At 43.9% G+C, this 19,060-nt stretch overlaps 1 protein-coding gene across 1 annotated transcript in view; it reads left to right on the top strand.

The window, feature by feature from the left end:
• LCMT1 (leucine carboxyl methyltransferase 1) overlaps nt 1–18,379 on the top strand; it is a gene marked incomplete at its 5' end in the record, with an annotated part of 43,050 nt that extends 24,671 nt beyond the window's left edge. Inside the window, 4 exon segments of the mRNA XM_056534735.1 lie at nt 1,217–1,318; nt 7,580–7,671; nt 9,333–9,430; nt 18,119–18,379. Of these exon segments, the coding sequence (XP_056390710.1) occupies nt 1,217–1,318; nt 7,580–7,671; nt 9,333–9,430; nt 18,119–18,141 (315 nt within the window).
• Nucleotides 18,380–19,060: the final 681 nt, after the last annotated feature.

Genomic DNA, 19,060 nt, shown 5'->3' with positions numbered 1-19,060 from the left:
GCTTTGCACCCCGTCGGTAGTACCACAATTAAAGGGGTACTCCACCCCTAGACATCTTATCCCCTATCCAAAGGATAGGGGATAAGATGTCAGATCGCCGCGGTCACGCTGCTGGGGACCCCCGGGATTGCCGCTGCGGCACCCCGCTGTCATTACTGCACAGAGCGAGTTCGCTTTGTGCGTAATGACGGGCGATACAGGGGACGGAGCAGCGTGACGTCATGGCTCCGCCCCTTGTGACATCACAGCACGCCCCCTTAATACAAGTCTATGGCAGGGGCGTGACGACCGCCACGCCCGCTCCCATAGACTCGTATTGAAGGGGGCGGCCGTGATGTCATGAGGGGCGGAGCCGTAACGTAACGATGCTTCGGCCCCTGTATCGCCTGTCATTACGTGCAGAGCGAACTCGCTCTGTGCAGTAATGACAGCGAGGTGCTGCAGCAGCAATCCCGGGGGTCCCCAGCAGTGGGACCGCGGCGATCTGATCCTTTTGGATAGGGGATAAGATGTCTAGGGGCGGAGTACCCCTTTAATCCGGTTTCTGTCCTGCTGGGTTTACCGATTTTTCGCTTATGTTGACACAGATGGATTTGAATGATTGTGCTCTCTGAGCTTCTTTTTTTCAATGCAGGCCTAACACCTAAGTCATGTAACACAGGATGCCAAAGGGGAGGCTGGCTTTTTTTCTTTTTTAGCAGTTCTTTCTGTGTCATCCATATACCTTCATGCAGTGTTTCCCAACCAGGGGGCCTCCACCTGTTGCAAAACTACAACTCCCATCATGCCCAACGGCTATCCGGGCATACTGGCAGATTTAGTTTTGCAATAACTGGAGGCCCCCTGGTTGGGAAACTCTGCCTTAATGGGACATATGGATAGGTGCTGTCCTGATGTGACCACCGTATTATGGCAGTGCTTCTTAATTGTTAGAACAATTGTGTTGATAAAGTTAATTCCAAGTTTTCTGGGCTAAACTAGTACAGGGCTGATAAGTGAACCTCAATGTCCCTTGTTAGAGGTTAAATAATATTAAATAAACGACACGAGAACAACATGTCACCATCTGTTTCTATAAACCAACCCGGCCTGATGGAATAGACCCGGATGAACCCATGTTCACTTTACAAGCTGTGAACGCTCTCCAATTATTTGTCAAGTTAAAGAGGATGGTGATAAGAAGACATCCCGCAACCTCTGTTCTGCTTCTTCACAGGTGAACATGGCCGATCGCTTTGGACAGATTATGGTGGAGAACCTGCAGAGGAGGCGGTGTAACCTAGCCGGGGTAGAGGCCTGCCAATCGCTGCAGTCCCAGGTCAGTAGTCTGTCATTACACAACGTGAGGTCTTGTTATCAGCCGTTCTATACCTCTAATGTGTTGTCTATCTACTGTGCGGCACTAAATGGGCCTCTGAGGCATTGTTCAGTATTGATCCTCTTCAGTTCCTATGTATATTATACTTACATAATGGGATAGAGGTGACATTCCTATGATGGTCACAATCAATCCGTATCAGCCATACATTGTAGTTAACGAAAGTTGACAATGTGTTATGTTTAAAAGAATATATAGATCATATTGTTTTATTGCAAATTGTTTTATATATCGATCCAGGGGCCTCAGTATTCCTGAGAGAGGGCTGATTTTAGTTCCATCTGCTTCCTAACAGACTAAATGAACACTACCATGTACAAGAATATAACTAATATAATACTGCCTACTATGTACAAGAATACAAGTACTATAATGCTGCACCTATTACAAGAATATAACTACTATAATACAGTATTATAGTAGTTATATTCTTTTATTAGGAGCAGTATTATAGTAGTTTTATTCTTGTATATAGGTGCAGTATTATAGTAGTTATATTCTTGTATATAGGAGCAGTATTATAGTAGTTATATTCTTGTATATAGGAGCAGTATTATAGTAGTTATATTCTTGTATATAGGAGCAGTATTGTAGTAGTTATATTCTTGTATATAGGAGCAGTATTATAGTAGTTATATTCTTGTATATAGGAGCAGTATTATAGCAGTTATATTCTTGTATATAGGAGCAGTATTATAGTAGTTATATTCTTGTACATAGGAGCAGTATTATAGTAGTTATATTCTTGTATATTGGAGCAGTTTTATAGTAGTTATATTCTTGTATATAGGAGCAGTATTGTAGTAGTTATATTCTTGTATATAGGAGCAGTATTATAGTAGTTATATTGTATATAGGAGCAGTATTATAGTAGCCATATTCTTGTATATAGGGAGCAGTATTATAGTAGTTATATTATTGTATATAGGAGCAGTATTATTGTAGTAGATATATTCTTGTTCATAGGAGCAGTATTATTAATACTGCTCCTATGTACAAGAATATATCTACTATTCTGCCTCCTATATACAATATAACTACTATAATACTGCTCCGATATACAATAATATAACTACTATAATACTACTCCTATATACAAGAATATAACTACTATAATACTGCTCCTATATACAAGAATAGAACTACTATAATACTACTCCTATATACAAGAATATAACTACTATAATACTACTCCTATATACAAGAATATAACTACTATAATACTGCTCCAATATACAAGAATATAACTACTGTAACACTGCTCCTATATACAAGAATATAACTACTATAAGTAAAATGTAGAAGGAAATGGCACTGTCCAGATGTATTGGATGGATTTTGGTAGTGATTGCACTTCTAGGAGATCGGGTAAGCAGACATGCGATGGGGGTGCAGATTAAACAAAAAAGTCCAATAATTTTTCCTTCTACACTTGCACATATAACTACTATAATACTGCTCCTATATACAAGAATATAACTACTATAATACTGCTCCTATATACAAGAATATAACTACTATAATACTGCCCCTATATACAAGAATATAACTACTATAATACTGCCCCTATATACAAGAATATAACTACTATAATACTGCCCCTATATACAAGAATATAACTACTATAATACTGCCTCCTATATACAATATAACTACTATAATACTGCTCCTATATACAATAATATAACTACTATAATACTACTCCTATATACAAGAATATAACTACTATAATACTGCTCCTATATACATGAATATAACTACTATAATACTGCTCCTATATACAAGAATAGAACTACTATAATACTGCTCCTATATACAAGAATATAACTACTATAATACTGCTCCTATATACAAGAATATAACTACTATAATACTGCCTCCTATATACAAGAATATATCTGCTATAACACTGCCTCCTATATACAAGAATATAACTACTATAATACTGCTCCTATATACAAGAATAGAACTACTATAATACTGCCTCCTACATACAAGAATATAACTACTATAATACTGCTCCTATATACAAGAATATAACTATTATAATACTGTTCCTATATACAAGAATATAACTACTATAATACTGCCTCCTGTATACAAGAATATATCTGCTATAACACTGCCTCCTATATACAAGAATATAAGTACTATAATACTGCTCCTATATACAAGAATATAACTACTATAATACTGCTCCTATGTACAAGAATATAACTACTATAATACTGCTCCTATATACAAGAATATAACTACTATAATACTGCTCCTATATACAAGAATATAACTACTATAATAGTGCTCCTATATACAAGAATATAACTACTATAATACTGCTCCTATATACAAGAATATAACTACTAGAATACTGCCTCCTATATACAAGAATATAACTACTATAATACTGCTCATATATACAAGAATATAACTACTATAATACTGCCTCCTATATACAAGAATATAACTACTATAATACTGCTCCTATGTACAAGAATATAACTACTATAATATTGCCCTCTTTATACAAGAATATAACTGCTGTAATACTGCTCCTATACACAAGAATATAACTACTATAATACTGCTCCTCTGTACAAGAATATAACTACTATAATATTGCCCTCTATATACAAGAATATAACTGCTGTAATACTGCTCCTATATACAACTCCTATATACAAGAATATAACTACTATAATATTGCCCTCTTTATACAAGAATATAACTACTATAATTCTGCCTCCTATATACAAGAATATAACTATTATAATACTGTTCCTATATACAAGAATATAACTACTATAATACTGCTCCTATATACAAGAATATAACTACTATAATACTGCTACTATATACAGGAATATAACTACTATAATACTGCTACTATATACAGGAATATAACTACTATAATACTGCTCCTATATACAGGAATATAACTACTATAATACTGCTCCTATATACAAGAATATAACTACTATAATACTGCTCCTATATACAAGAATATAACTACTATAATACTGCTCCTATATACATGAATATAACTACTATAATACTGCCTCCTATATACAAGAATATAACTACTATAATACTGCTCCTATATACAAGAATATAACTGATATAATACTGCTCCTATATACAAGAATATAACTACTATAATACTGCTCCTATATACAAGAATATAACTACTATAAAACTGCTCCTATATACAAGAATATAACTAATAATACTGCTCCTATATACAAGAATATAACTACTATAATACTGCTCCTATATACAGGAATATAACTACTATAATACTGCTCCTATATACAAGAATATAACTACTATAATACTGCTCCTATATACAATAATATAACTACTAGAATTCTGCCTCCTATATACAAGAATATAACTACTAGAATACTGCATCCTATATACAAGAATATAACTACTATAATACTGCTCCTATATACTAGAATATAACTACTATAATACTGCTCCTATATACAGGAATATAACTACTAGAATACTGCCTCCTATATACAAGAATATAACTACTATAATACTGCTCCTATATCGTAGAATATAACTACTATAATACTGCTCCTATATACAGGAATATAACTACTATAATACTGTCTCCTATATACAAGAATATAACTACTATAATACTGCTCCTATATACAAGAATATAACTACTATTATACTGCTCCTATATACAAGAATATAATTACTATAATACTGCTCCTATATACATGAATATAACTACTATAATACTGCTCCTATATACTAGAATATAACTACTATAATACTGCTCCTATGGAGAAGAATATACGTTTGTGCTTTGTTCGGATCACATAGAGGTTTAGTTGCCTTCTTATCGATCGTTTCTACCTCCCCATTGATGTTTCTGACCTCTATTCACACATCAGTTCAGTTTGCGGTGTACAAAGTGTGGATCTATTAGCCGATGGACAACCTGCTATTACGTGAATTGTACTTTTTGTTTGATAAGATATCGGAGATCTTGGAAACCAGCTGGGAGTGAAGTGCACATGTATACCGATATCTCTTAGAAGAATGTCACCTCATATGATGGGGCTATATGCGCCTCCTGATACATCTTTAACTTAGAACTGATCTTTAAATATGGCAGCAGCACATGTGTCTTTCTATGACGTGGATATTATTATTGTGGGTATAAAGGGAATATTTCTAATACCTATATCCTGTGCGTAGGAAATAAAATGCTGATCAGTGGGGGTCTGACTGCTTGGACCCCCAACAGGTCACGACTACAGAGAAATGAAGTTCTGCCCTGAACAATTTTCCTCCGTTATGATTGGTGGGGGTCCGATCAGTGTTTCCCAACCACTGTCCCCCCAGCTGTTGCAAAACTACAACTCTCAGCATGCCTGGACAGCCTTCGGCTGTCCGGGCATGCTGGGAGTTGTAGTTTTGCAACAGCTGGAGGCACACTGGTCGGGAAACACTGCTTTATCCTATGGATGGGGAATTACGTGGTGGTCTGGGATTTTTACTGGAATCTGTATTACAGGCCCCAATGGAACCTCCGAAACAGAACAGGGTCTTAAAGGGGTACGCCGGTCAGCGCCGGGAGCTTGTGACGTCTTAGCCCCGTCCCCTTAATGCAAGTCTATGGGAGGCAGCTTGATAGCAATCACACCCCCTCCCATAGACTTGCATTGAGGGGGCAGGCGTGACGCCATGAGGGGGTGGGGCTATGACGTCACAAGCTCCCGGCTCCAGCGTTCGGAACAGTTTGTTCCAAACTCTGAGTAGCCCTTTAAAGGTTCAGATCAACTTGTGCCATAAAGTTAAACAGATTTGTAAATTACTTCTATTTTAAATTCTTAACCCTTCCAGTACTTATCAACTGCTGTATGCTCCAGAGGAAGTTGTGTAGTTCTGTCCAGTCTGACCACAGTGCTCTCTGCTGACACCTCTGTCCGTGTCAGGAACTGTCCAGAGCAGGAAAGGTTTGCTATGTAGATTTGCTCCTACTCTGGACAGTTCCTGACATGGACAGAGGTGTCAGCAGAGAGCACTGCAGTCAGACTGGAAAGAACTACACCACTTCCTGTGGAGCATACAGCAGCTGATAAGTAGTAGTGATAGTAGTCAGAGCCCGTAATGACTCTTGACTCTGTAGTAATCCTAACAGGGTCTGACTGTCACACCCAGCTATAAACATATTTTCAGGAGGCTGAAAAGCTGGGTGAGACCGCCCTTTTCTTGAATGTCACATCTGCACTCTCAGGTACTATAGATTTGTCGCTGCAGTCAGTATATGGGCACTAAGGTGTGTAAAATTATGAGCAGTGTACTTGTTTGTGCTGATTACTATATGTAACGGTTGGTGAGGTGATGGGTCCCCCAGGGAAGGCTTCTACTACACTGACGTCCACTGCTGTGCCCTTTGTACGTACGCAACGTACTATGACGTTTACCACCTCCTCAGTGCCGCACTTGTACCAGATGGCAGGGGGAGGAGAAAGCAGCGCAGGACAGCATGACATAGGGTGGGCTTAGCTGGGATTCTGGACAGGGGTGGGAAATATAGCTAATAGACTGGGTCTGCGGTGCAGGAGTGGGTGGGGTTTGCAGGACCCACAGGTATGGCGCGTGACTGCCCGCAATAACCTCATTACCATCCGCATGTTTTTTTTATGACCCGTGGGATCTCCATCCCGATTCAGGGCTCTAGAACACAGGTCCAGGTCTGGATTATCTTATAGAACAATTATAAAAAGAAAAGAGGTGTGCTCCTGGTGTAATACTGCGGGATGAACAAGAAAGGTGTATGGATAAATTGCACCTTACCGTGTGGTGTTGTACTAAGAGTACAACACCTGAGATGGCATGTAGACTCGCTCAAGTCGATGACAGGTGGCAGCCTCGGTGTCCGATTCCCGTAACTTCTCAGTCCGGTGTTTAAAGTATTGTATGAACAAAAGGTGAGAGACTATCCGATGGGCGCCTTCCTGAATAAATGTATTGAACCCGCACGACCCCTACGCCGTTTCACTATCTCGCTTCATCCCTGATGAAGCGAGATAGCGAAACTGTGTAGGGGTCGTGCGGGTTCAATACATTTATTCAGGAAGGCGCCCATCGGATAGTCTCTCACCTTTTGTTCATACAATGGATTATCTTATAGACTTTCCTTTCTTGTATACTTACCGTAACTTTCCTTTGCAGACAGAGAGATTACTGTGTAATGGCTGGGAGGCGGCCGACGCCTGGGACATGATCAAGGTGTACAGTAGTCTTCCCCGAGCCGACGTTGTGCGGTGAGTAACGCCGAGACTGTTCTGCTCGCTGCAGATTTGATACAAGCAAAGATAATGTATCCAGCATTGACATTAAAGGGGTATTACGGCTTTATACATCTTATCCTCTATCCAAGGGATTGGGGATAAGATGTATGATCGCAGAGGTCCCACCGCTGGGGACCCCCGCGATCTCTGTACAGCCCCTGGCATTCTGTTGCGGACGCTGCCTCTGAGTCGGGGATGTGACATCATGGCCACGCCCCCTATTGACGTCACACCACACCCCCTCCATTCATGTTCTATGAAAGGGGGCGTGGCCATGACGTCACTTCTTGGAGGCAGCACCCAGCACGGAATGCCGGGGGTGCGCAGAGATGGCGGTGTCCCCAGCGGCAGGACCCCTGCAATCATACATCTTATCCCCTGTCCTTTTGGATAGGGGATAAGATGTATAAGGCCGGAATACCCCTTTTATGGGTAGGGTCACTGTGAAATTCGATGCGGATGGTAGGTCACCCTACCACCTTTCAAATGGCCAATCACATTGTTGCACAGTACTAATACATTAATACATACAGCACAATATAAATACCATATTACAAATAACCTAACTCTAAATACAAATATCCTATAAAAAATCTTGCATGCGGCACCCCGATTGTAATCAGTCCCTGGAGCGTGTTCGCTCTGGGACTGATAACCGGCGACTACAGGGCGGGTGGCGTGTGACGTCACGCCCCCGCCCCCGTGTGACGTCACGCTCCGCCCCTCAATGCAAGCCTACGGGAGGGGGCGTGACAGCTATTACGCCCCCTCCCGTAGGCTTGCATTGAGGGGCGGAGTGTGACATAACACGGGGGCGTGACGTCACACGCCGCCCGCCCTGTAGTCGCCGGTAATAAGTCCCGGAGCGAACACGCTCCGGGGACTGATTACAAACGGGGTGCTGCGTGCATGATCCCGGGGGTCCCCAGCGGCGGGACTCCCGCGATCAGGCATCTTATCCCCTATCCTTTGGATAGGGGATAAGATGTCTAAGCACCGGAGTACCCCTTTAAAGGGTACTCTACAGACCGGTATCTATCTTTTGATTGATGTTCTGGTTTGAGTATAATCCCCAGTCATGTTTCAGGGCTCAGACATGGACTTACAGGAAAACTACTTTTAATAGGTGTCACAATATAGGCAGCTTTTCTTCTCCTGGAGTACAGCTAATTTGCATACAATTTTTCCCAAGGAGCATTGCTTGGCCTGTGTTTTCCCTACACCAGTCTCCACAAGGAGAATCATTACCTCCAAGTTGTTGACAGATGCTACGGTCAATGGCGGTGCTGAACTTTAGTGCACCTTATTCTTATCAGAAGAAATGTTATGTTTTTTTTTCTTTTTTTTTATCTAATGGCAAACAGCTCTGAGACTATAAAACAAGTGTCTGGTAAAATAATAGTTTACATAAAAGGAGAACAGAACACGCAAAATAAACAAAATCCTTTTCTGTTACCAATATCACGTGTGCCATACACACCTAAAACCTAATAAAGCACAACTACAGGGCACAAAGGAATGGGATAGGAATAATAAACCTGCACCCAATGGAGGGAAGAAGAGGGATTTAATGTATTGATGGGGGATGGTGGGAAGTCTTGTGTGTGATGGTAACTGTAGTTCATTGTCCGCAGGATCGAGAAACTGGAATTTTTAGATGAGAAGGAATTATTGGAACAACTGCTCCTCCATTACTGCATCAGCTGGGCGACTAAGGATTCTCTAAACCTAGGTATGGCTAATGACCTATGACCCCATTGCTTCTGTAATGGATTCTATATGTTCCCCCGGTCACTGATGTGAGAAGATTGCATTGGGCTTAAAGAGTACCTGTCATGATCTTGTTAAATGTTATAATCCTCCCAGTTCACTGCCCCCATCATGATAAACCACCCCCTGCCTTTATTTTTTATAATTTTTTAGTTTTCTACCTTGATATTGTTCTGTATTTTCTGCTCAGTCTCGGTCAGATTCATAGACTGGGAAGGGGCGATCCCCAGCAGGCGTGACATCATCTGAAGCCATACAGGGGAGAACTTCCTCCCTCACTCTGCTACACACAGCTCAGAGCAGTCTAGTGTGTGCGAGTGTTTTCATTTGTTCTCTCAAGACAAAGCAGAGAAGCAGGTTTTCCATCAGCCCTTGAGAGTGTGGCAGCCTCCTGGGAAGGGCCTTCCTGCCTGGAACCCTGGGAGTCCTGGCCCTCCACCTCCTGTTCTTCCAGGCTGGCAGAGCGGGTGGAGAACAAACTGCGACAGTCATTGTTCTGGCCGGAGGGAGAAGATCTTGCAGAGTCTGCAGCAATGCAGGCTCTGCTTCCCAGGTGACGGGTGCTAGCCAGAGATCCAGTGGTGGAAGGAAGGCAAGGAGAAAAAGCGTAGAGTTTTGGGCTGAAAGAGGACTCAAGGAGTTGAGTGCGACATACTGCTCCCGCATGACCGGGCGGTTTGCGGAGTAGGAGTGGTTTGGTAAGGAGCTCAGGCTGGCCAGGCTGGCGTGGGGCTCAGAATCGGGCAAACACTGGGTCCAAAAAGAACCGGCCTGAGCTGAAGAGAAGAATCATGGGGCTGAAAAGTGAGATCGTGAAGATGGAGGAAAGGAGGGCAGAGATCCTGGAGGGAAGCGGTCTCTTCAGAGAGAAACTGGTGAATGAAGACCGGTTTGCCGCCATGAAATCCCCAGGTAAGGTGAAAGTGGAGGTAGGTGATGGGGAGAGTAGTGGCGGTGAAGAAAGTGAGGAGGGTGGTGAAGCTGTAAAGGAGAGAAAGTGGAGGAAAGGGCAGTTGTGGAGGGAGATGCTGTGTCTGTAGTTACTCCATGTGAAACCCAGACCACCCAGGAAAGCTACATTGAGCTGGCCCAGGTGGCGCTACCGTTAAGCGAGAGTGAGGAGGATGATGTTGAGCGTGAGGCTGGGGGATTATTGAGGGTGATAATGATGCAGGAGTCCGCAGTCCACCTCCTGAATTTAACATTTGGTGATAACCAGTGTGATGATGTATCAGTAAAAAGAAACTGAAGACCCAGGAAACTGTGCATTATGTGTTCCGTCCTTTCCAGCAGTCTGGGCCAGCTGCAGGGCCCTCTAGACTGCCAGATCCTGTATATATAGTGGAACGGGGCCAGCATGGGGGGTACAGCATGGCATCAGAAATGGCTGCAGACGCAATACAAGTGAAGCCTGCCCATCCTGCGGGTAGGCAAGGGCAGGATGGGCTTATGGTGGGCAGCTCTGGAACTACAGGATCGCCCCTCGTTCTGGGTCCTGTCCGGCTGCCCGGACTGCACCTAGGAGCTATGCCAATGTCACTGCCGGGGGTTCAGGGGGGTCCCATCTCTGTCCGGCTCTGGGGGCTTTCCAAGAGCAGAATGGGGAGGTGGTCTGGTCCCTCCCAACACCCGGGCAGGACAATAACTGTAGAAATGTCTGTCTGATTTGGAGGTGCAAGGATGCGTGCCCACCTCGCGCTAAAGTGGTGTAGCTCCTCCTCTAGCTGGAAATCAGGGTGTGTGACATCTTTGCCCTGATTCACCCCTAAGGTTCGTCCGAGTTTGACATCAGTTTAGTTTGGCAAGAGGGTCTTTAACTCTTCTGGTCAAACTACGAAGTGGCGAAGAGTGAGCCCTGCTGACGTGATTTCGCCATAAAGGCGATTTCCTGTCAGAACTCTATCAAGAAAGTGACCGTTTTGACCAGTAACGAGTTGCTTTCTTGTTATGACATCATGACCTGGCTTGGACGGTATGGGCATGTGATGGACATGCCCAAGAAAAACTTGGATGAGCACGGGATCTGGTCCGGGGCCTGGACGTTTTCTGTCAAACTCTCAGGGAGTACGGTTGCCTTCCTTGGACGTGATAGGATCCAGATCTTCTACCAGGGGCAACCTAAGGTCTGTCACAGGTGTGGCAGCCCCACCCATTTTAGTGCAGCCTGTACTGTGCAGGTCTGTGCTTTGTGTGGTGGGATGGGTCATCTGGCCTCATCCTGTAGACAGATCTGGTGCCACCTGTGTGGTGTCCTCGGGCACACTTTTCAGCCGTTGTGCTAGCGCTTTCGCCCATGCAGCAGATGCTCCTGCCGAGGAGAGCTGTGAAGTTGCCTCAGCTGGGGAGGGTACAAGCAGGGATGGGGGCGCAACAGGGCTAGTGAGGCAGAAAAAGGGCCCTGCCAAACTAAGGCGGGAGGAAAATCGGAGGACGAGTAGGGAGCTGGAGTGTGCCCAGGTGACAGGGGTAGCTCCGGCCCCTGCTCCTGAAGTTTGCCCTGTAACCACTGAAGCCCTGGAAGAGAATGTGGTGAATGAGATAATCAGGAGGCTTCACAGAGGAGAAGGCAATATGGCCGACCCTTCTGATTCCTCCCACTATGAAAGTGTGGATGAGAAGAGTGGGGAGAGGCCCAAAAAGAAAGACAAGGGCAAAAGGAAAGGGAGAAAGAAGAGGTCTGAGCCCTCTGTTCCTTGTACTGCGGGCCAGGTCCAAAACAGAAGCCTGACTGCCCCCCCCTCAGACCTGTCAAACCGGTACCTTATCCTCGATATGATCTCCTCCCCCTTAGGGAGAAAGAGAGCCTCTGGGGGGGGGAACTGCGCCCTGTCCTGTGGAGGCACCTTCCTCAGAGGGGATGGCTAGACCGTGGCCGGACGGAGTCTGGGATGAACTGGATCAATCAGAATCCAAGAAAAGATCTAAAAGTGGTCCTACCCTCTCGTCATCTTCGGGAGATGAGGGGGCTAAAAAGAAAGGGAAACAAAGGTATAGGGTGTGGCCATCTAATTTAATCACCCTGTATGTATGGCGGCACTCACCCATTGAAGCTGGCATCTATTAATTGTGCCAGTATAAAGTCTGACACGGCTAGATTCGCAGCCTTTGATTTTCTCGGCCATGTTGAAACCGACATTTTCTTTTTACAGGAGACCAGGTTGTCAGATCTAGCCTCTCTGGTAAAAGCCAGAAAAGAGTGAAGACCCGGTCCCTCCCACTGGTCTCTTGCGGCTGAGCCGTATAGTGGGGTGGCGGTCCTTTTTACCGCTCCTGTAGAATGCCGACGGGTTATTAATTTAGAAATGGGGAGGTGCCTGATCTTAGAGGTCTTCATGTAGGGACAAGAGCTTCTGCTCACAAACCAGGTGGGGCCGTAAGAATCTCTTCTTTGTTTCGAGTCGGCAATTTATTTTTGGAGGGGACTTCAATAATGTCACGAGGTCCCAAGATAGGAGAGGTTCCAATAATCAGCTGACTTACGACTGCGTGGCCCTCGATAATATAGTTTGGGAATATCGGATAAAATCGCGATGTTCTGATCAGCTGGGACGCAGGTGGAGGTCCCCTTACCTGTGTCTGCGGCGTCCGATCGGGGTTTGGTTGCTCCAAGCCTAAACTACAGGCTTGAGCAATCGAGCCCCTATCTTGCTGATCCGTGCAGAGCTATGGCTCTGCAGGGATCAGCATAGGAGATCAGTGTGTGCTGTGCTATAGCTCCCTATGGGAGCTATAGCACAGCAAAAAAAAAAAGTGAGAAAAAAAAAAGTTAACAAAGGTCATTTAACCCCTTCCCTAATAAGTTCAAATCGCCCCCCTTTTCCAATAAAAAAAAAAACTGTGTAAATAAAAATAAACATGTGGTATCGCCGCGTGCGTAAATGTCTGAACTATAAAAATATATCATTAATTAAACTGCACGGTCAATGGCGTATGCGCAAACAAACAAATTCCAAAGTCCAAAATAATGAATAAAAAGCGATAAAGTCCGATCAATACATATATTGTGCCACTAAAAACGTCAGATCACGGCACAAAAAATGAGCCCTCATACCGACCCATACGCAGAAAAATAAAAAAGTTATAGGGGTCAGAAGATGACAATTTTAAACGTATAAATTTCCGTGCATGTAGTTATGATTTTTTCCAGAAGTCCGACAAAATCAAACCTATATAAGTAGGGTATCATTTTAATCGTATGGACCTACAGAATAAAGATCAGGTGTCATTTTTACCGAAAAATGTACTACATAGAAACGGAAGCCCCCAAAAGTTACAAAATGGAGTTTTTTCTTCAATTTCGTCGCACAATTATTATTTTTTTTCCGTTTCGCTGTAGATTTTTGGGTAAAATGACTGATGTCACTGCAAAGTAGAATTGGTGGTGAAAAAATAAGCCACCATATGGATTTTTAGGTGCAAAATTGAAAGGGTTATGATTTTTAAAAGGTGAGGAGGAAAAAACAAAAGTGCAAAAACCGAAAACCCCTCAGTCCTTAAGGGGTTAACATCTGAGTGGTACAGGACCTTTAAGGAGTCTTTAACTCCCCTCTTGACTGAGGTGTTCAATGAGTGTCTTTCCTCAGGCACTCTGCCGAAGTCAATGAGGTCAGCCCTGATTCTTCTCTCAAAGGGTAAAGATCCCAGCCGTATTGAGAATCGGAGACCCATAGCTCTTCTCAATATGGACTGGAAGCTTCTGGCTAAGATACTGTTTAATCGGTTGGTGAAGTTTGCACCCCGGCTCCTTTCCTTAAGTGCTGTCCTTAGTGTCAGGGATGCAATGGAGCGGAGTAGTGCTGGTCTTTGGAAGGGGTACTTGCTGTCCTTGGATCAGGCCAAAGCATTGAACCACGAGCATTGAACCATTGAACCAAACGTGGGGTCCCCACGTTTGATCTCACTGACACCCTTCCAGGGCCCCAAGAATCAGCAAAAGTCTTAAGCATTACATTTGGCCAGGATGATTATCCGGGATGCCACTCAGAAGGTGGACCAGTGGAAGGGTTGGTCTTTGACCCTCAGGGAAAGGGTACACCTGATCAAATCGTACCTTCTCCCCTTGTTTATCTATCTGGGCAGTGTATGTATCTTGCCAGAGGCTTACTACACTAGCATCTACAGCCTGTTTTTTCAACTGTTATGGGGGAACAGGTTGAACCTAGTCAAGAGGGAGGTTACGTATCTCACAAGGAGACTAGGGGGTTTATCTATGGTAAACCCCGTGGTGTTCTTAATGAACACCTTCTTGAAAGCCAACATGTCAAACCTCTGGAAAGAGAGGGCTTCTCCGTGGGTGCTCTCCTGCAGGGAATAGTTTCGGCTTTACTCCCAGAATTGGGAGAGAGGAGGGCGAGTGAGGGATCTCCATACGCCCCAAGGATATCTTCCGGCTTACGCTACCCCGACTCTGAAGGCGATACGTCGGTGGGGTCTGGGAGTGTGGGAGATCAGGACCCAGTCAAGGCAGTTCTTTGACAAACTGGTTCTGTTGACCCACTTCCAGAAGCCTCTGGCACTCAGGGGACTACCCAGGTCGGGATCTGAGGGTGGGGTTGTATCTTTTGAGCATGAAAAGGATCTCCCAAATGTTTTGGGACTTGGTCTGGCGCTGCTTTCAGGGGAAGCTATATGTAAGGGACAACCTGAAGTACAGGAACTCTGATGACCAGGGATGTCCCCGAGAAGAGTGCGGGGACACACTGGAAAGCATGGACCATTTCCTGCTTCATTGTCCCTTTTTTAATATAGGGGTTTACAACAGGGTGGGTGCTTCCATCGGCTTGAGTCAACTTGCTGGCCTTACCTATCCGGAGTGGCCTTATGGGGCATTCAGGACCCTGGTAGAGACCAGGGTACTTTATTCTTAGTTAGTTTTAGTGGTTAGGTACTACACATAATGCACAGTGTTTAGTGTCGACCCAACAGAAAATCCTCTCCGTGGTGGAGGTTTGTAGGAATATCACCAGTGACCTCGGGAAGATCAGGTCTTTGGAGTATGGCAGTCTTGGTACCAGTAGGGCTTCTCTCCTATGGAAAGGTTTTTCATTTGATGTGCCCTAGGTATTAGGCCTTTTGGGCCGAGTACCCTTATTTTGGTTAGTGGCAGTGATAAAGGGACAGGGATAGGGTAAGTGTAGGGTTAGTTTAATGAAGGGATAGCAATAGAGTGAAAGGTAGGGTAAAGTTAGGGAGAGAGTTCAAATTTATTTATATCAGGATTGCCATCCTTCGATCGTGGTGGTGGGCTAATGCATGTGCACCCTTGCTTTTTGTTTTTAGAACGTGAATGTTGATAAAGGGCTTACAGGCACTGAACTTGGTCCTATAAAGGGTTTGTATTGTATGTATTTTTATGTGATTTATGTTGTTCTGTATAGGTAGGTGGTTGGGTTTTAGTTAGGTTGGGTCTGGGATTTTGGGTGGAGCAAGAAAGAACTCATGTGGGGACTTCATGTTCTTTTTTTTTATTTTTATTTTTATCACCCATAGAGGGCCCCGGGTCGGCGCTGCAAGAGCGTGTTTCGTACCAAGCAGGAACGTTTTGTCTCTGCCCCTCCCATAGGGATAAATGGAGGGACGTGCTTGTACCAGCTGACCTGCTGTGTGCGAAACGTCACACACCAGCTCAGTCGTGGCCCAGTATGGGAGATCGCGTGGGTCCCAGTGGTCAGAGCCCCCGTGATCAGACATTTATCTCCTATTCTGCGGATAGGGGATACATTTCTTACCACTGGACATCTTCTAGGAAATCTGTCAACAGCGTCATCCGCACAAACCTGATGGTACTACCTGTTAGTGCCGGTGATACTGATCAAAAGGGTCTTGGTGCACTCGGGGGGGGGGGGGGGGTTCCCTAGCCCTGAGGTGCACTGGTTCTATTTCCCAGGCCAATGCGTTGTACCTCACGCTCCCTAATAAAAATTCACGCTCTTCCTCTTTTGCACATTGCTGATATGAGCTGAGATCCCGCGCATGCGCGATATAGATGTCCCGCAGGGACAACCCAAACTATTACTGCGCATGCGCAGAAGGGCATGAATATTCATTAGGGGGTAGTGGGATAGAACACCAAAGAAGAACCAGTGAAGCTCCAGGCTGGGGACTCCCCAAGTGCACCAAGACCCTTATTTGCGTATCGGCATTTGTAAGGATTTCTTGGCAATAGGCGGCACATGATGATAAAGACCATTTTAATCAGGCTCACCCGCACAGGCAGTACCAGCGGGATGGTGCTGGTGATGTTGCTGACAGATTCCCTTTAGGGTACATTCACATTGAAGTTAATGGGTAGCAAAATCAGCTACACAAAATATGCAGCAGCTGCTGTACGTGTGAACGTATCCTTAAAGAGGTTGCTGATAAATGGCTACTGCCCAGTTTATTTGGAGCCGTATTGGGGCATGTAGAGAGGTTGAGCCATGGTACAGCTGAGGTTGGGGTTGACTTACAATCATAACAATTTTCCAGAATCGGTGACATAGGCCCCGAACTGAGCCGCCGATGCAGATGTGAACCCAGCATTATACTGCACCTACTATAATCTGTGTTTGCATATAATAGTATGTGGAAATAAATTATATTAAAGGGGTCCTCTGGTGGAAAACCTTTTTTTTTTATTTTTAAATCAACTGGTGCCAGAAAGTTAAACAGATTTGTAAATTACTTCTATTAAAAAATCTTAATCCTTCCAGTACTTATTAGCTGCTGAATACTACAAAGGAAATCCTTTTCTTTTTGAAACACAGAGCTCTCTGCTGACATCACGAGCACAGTGCTCTTTGCTGACATCTCTGTCCGTTTTAAGAACTGTCCAGAATAGGCGAAAATCCCCATAGCAAATATATGCTGCTCTAGAAAGTTCCTAAAATGGACAGAGATGTCAGCAGAGAGCACTGTGGTCATGATGTCAGCAGAGAGAGTGGTGTTCCCAAAAGAAAAGAATTTCCTCTGTAGTATTCAGCAGCTAATAGGTACTGGAAGGATTAAGATTTTTTTTTTATAGAAATAATTTACAAATCTGTTTAACTTTCTGGCACCAGTTGATTCTTAAATTTTTTTTTTCCACCGGAGTACCCCTTTAAAGGGGTATACGCCTGTATATGTTCTCAAAGGGTCCACAAAAAGTTTATGTAGACCAATGTTACCAACCAGGGTGCCTCCAGCTGTTGCAAAACTTCGGTCTTTGGCTATCCAGGCTTGCTGGGAGTTGTAGTTTTGCACCAGCTGGAGGCACCCTGGTTGGAAATCCCTATTGTAGAGTAGAAGATGGTGATAAGGGGGTGGGGGGGATGCAACTTCAGTTTTCCCCTCTGTGTCTGTGACGCTGCAGGGAGTCATGTGATCTGTTCAGTGCACACAGCACATTCTGCAAGCATTTAGAGCAGTGTTTCCCAACCAGGGTGCCTCCAGCTGTGGCAAAACTACAACTCCCAGCATGCCTGGACAGCCTTTGGCTGTCCAGGCATGCTGGGAATTGTAGTTTTGCAACAGCGCGAGGCACCCTGGTTGGGAAACACTAATGTAGAGAGAAAAAAACCTGCCGTTATACATAACAATACATAATTATTTTTGGCTTTTCCATATCTAATAAACCTCCTACAGGTTCTGTATTCAGGAATCACTGTCATCATTCTCACTGTCTCCTTCCCAGGCCTTGCAGAAATCACATTTTGATCATGCGCTGAAACGCGGATACTGCCCTGATGGATCCCGGACGCTTGAATATCTGAACTTGTTTAAAAACACATAGGAGGAATTCTCGAAATTCAGCTGAGAAGGTGACCCCCAGGCCCCCACCCTGATCCCTTGCATTGACCTATCCTGATCTAATCCGATTGCACTGATGTTTGTGGAGTTTTAAATAAATAGCAAATCTCTTTGAACGTTTTATACATTAAAGAGTTAATCCTTGGGCCGTGTCCAGTTAAGGTCTTTTAAAGACTTGTTTTTACGATGAGGAAATGTTGCATAGTACAAGGTTGTTTTTCTTTTATTTATTCGTTTTATTGAAAAGGTAACAACCTTGCAGTTACATACAGAATCAGTAAATACCAGCTCAATCGTAGCGCGACCACATTGGAGTTACAATAAGCAGCAACGGTAAACAGACCAGAAATCTTACACTGAAATAGAACTGCATCGGTCAAAACAACATAAAAAAAAAAAAAAAAAGTGGAGAATTACATAAACAGTTAAACTATTAACCCCATAAGGACCCAGGGCTAAGGGGTACTTTGAGGGGTGCCGTTTTTATAATGGGGTAATTTATGGGGTATTTCTAATATGAAGGCCCTTCAAATCCACTTCAAAACTGGACCCTGAAAAATTCCTATTTTGAAAATTTTGTGAAAAAATGGAAAATTGCTGCTGAACTTTGAAGCCCTTTGATGTCTTCCAAAAGTAAAAACATGTCAACTCTATGATGCAAACATAAAGTACACATTAGGGATCGACCGATTGCTGGTTTGGCCGATATTATTGGCTGATATTGAGGATTTTGGACGTTATCGGTATCGGCAATTGCCTTGCCTATAATCCGATAATGCCCCGCACCCACCACCACCACCGCACCGCCCCGGCCAGAGACCGCCGC

Source organism: Hyla sarda, chromosome 8 (genome assembly GCF_029499605.1).
Source record: "Hyla sarda isolate aHylSar1 chromosome 8, aHylSar1.hap1, whole genome shotgun sequence".
NCBI lineage: Eukaryota > Metazoa > Chordata > Amphibia > Anura > Hylidae > Hyla > Hyla sarda.
This window is presented reverse-complemented; position numbering and strand designations above follow the sequence as displayed.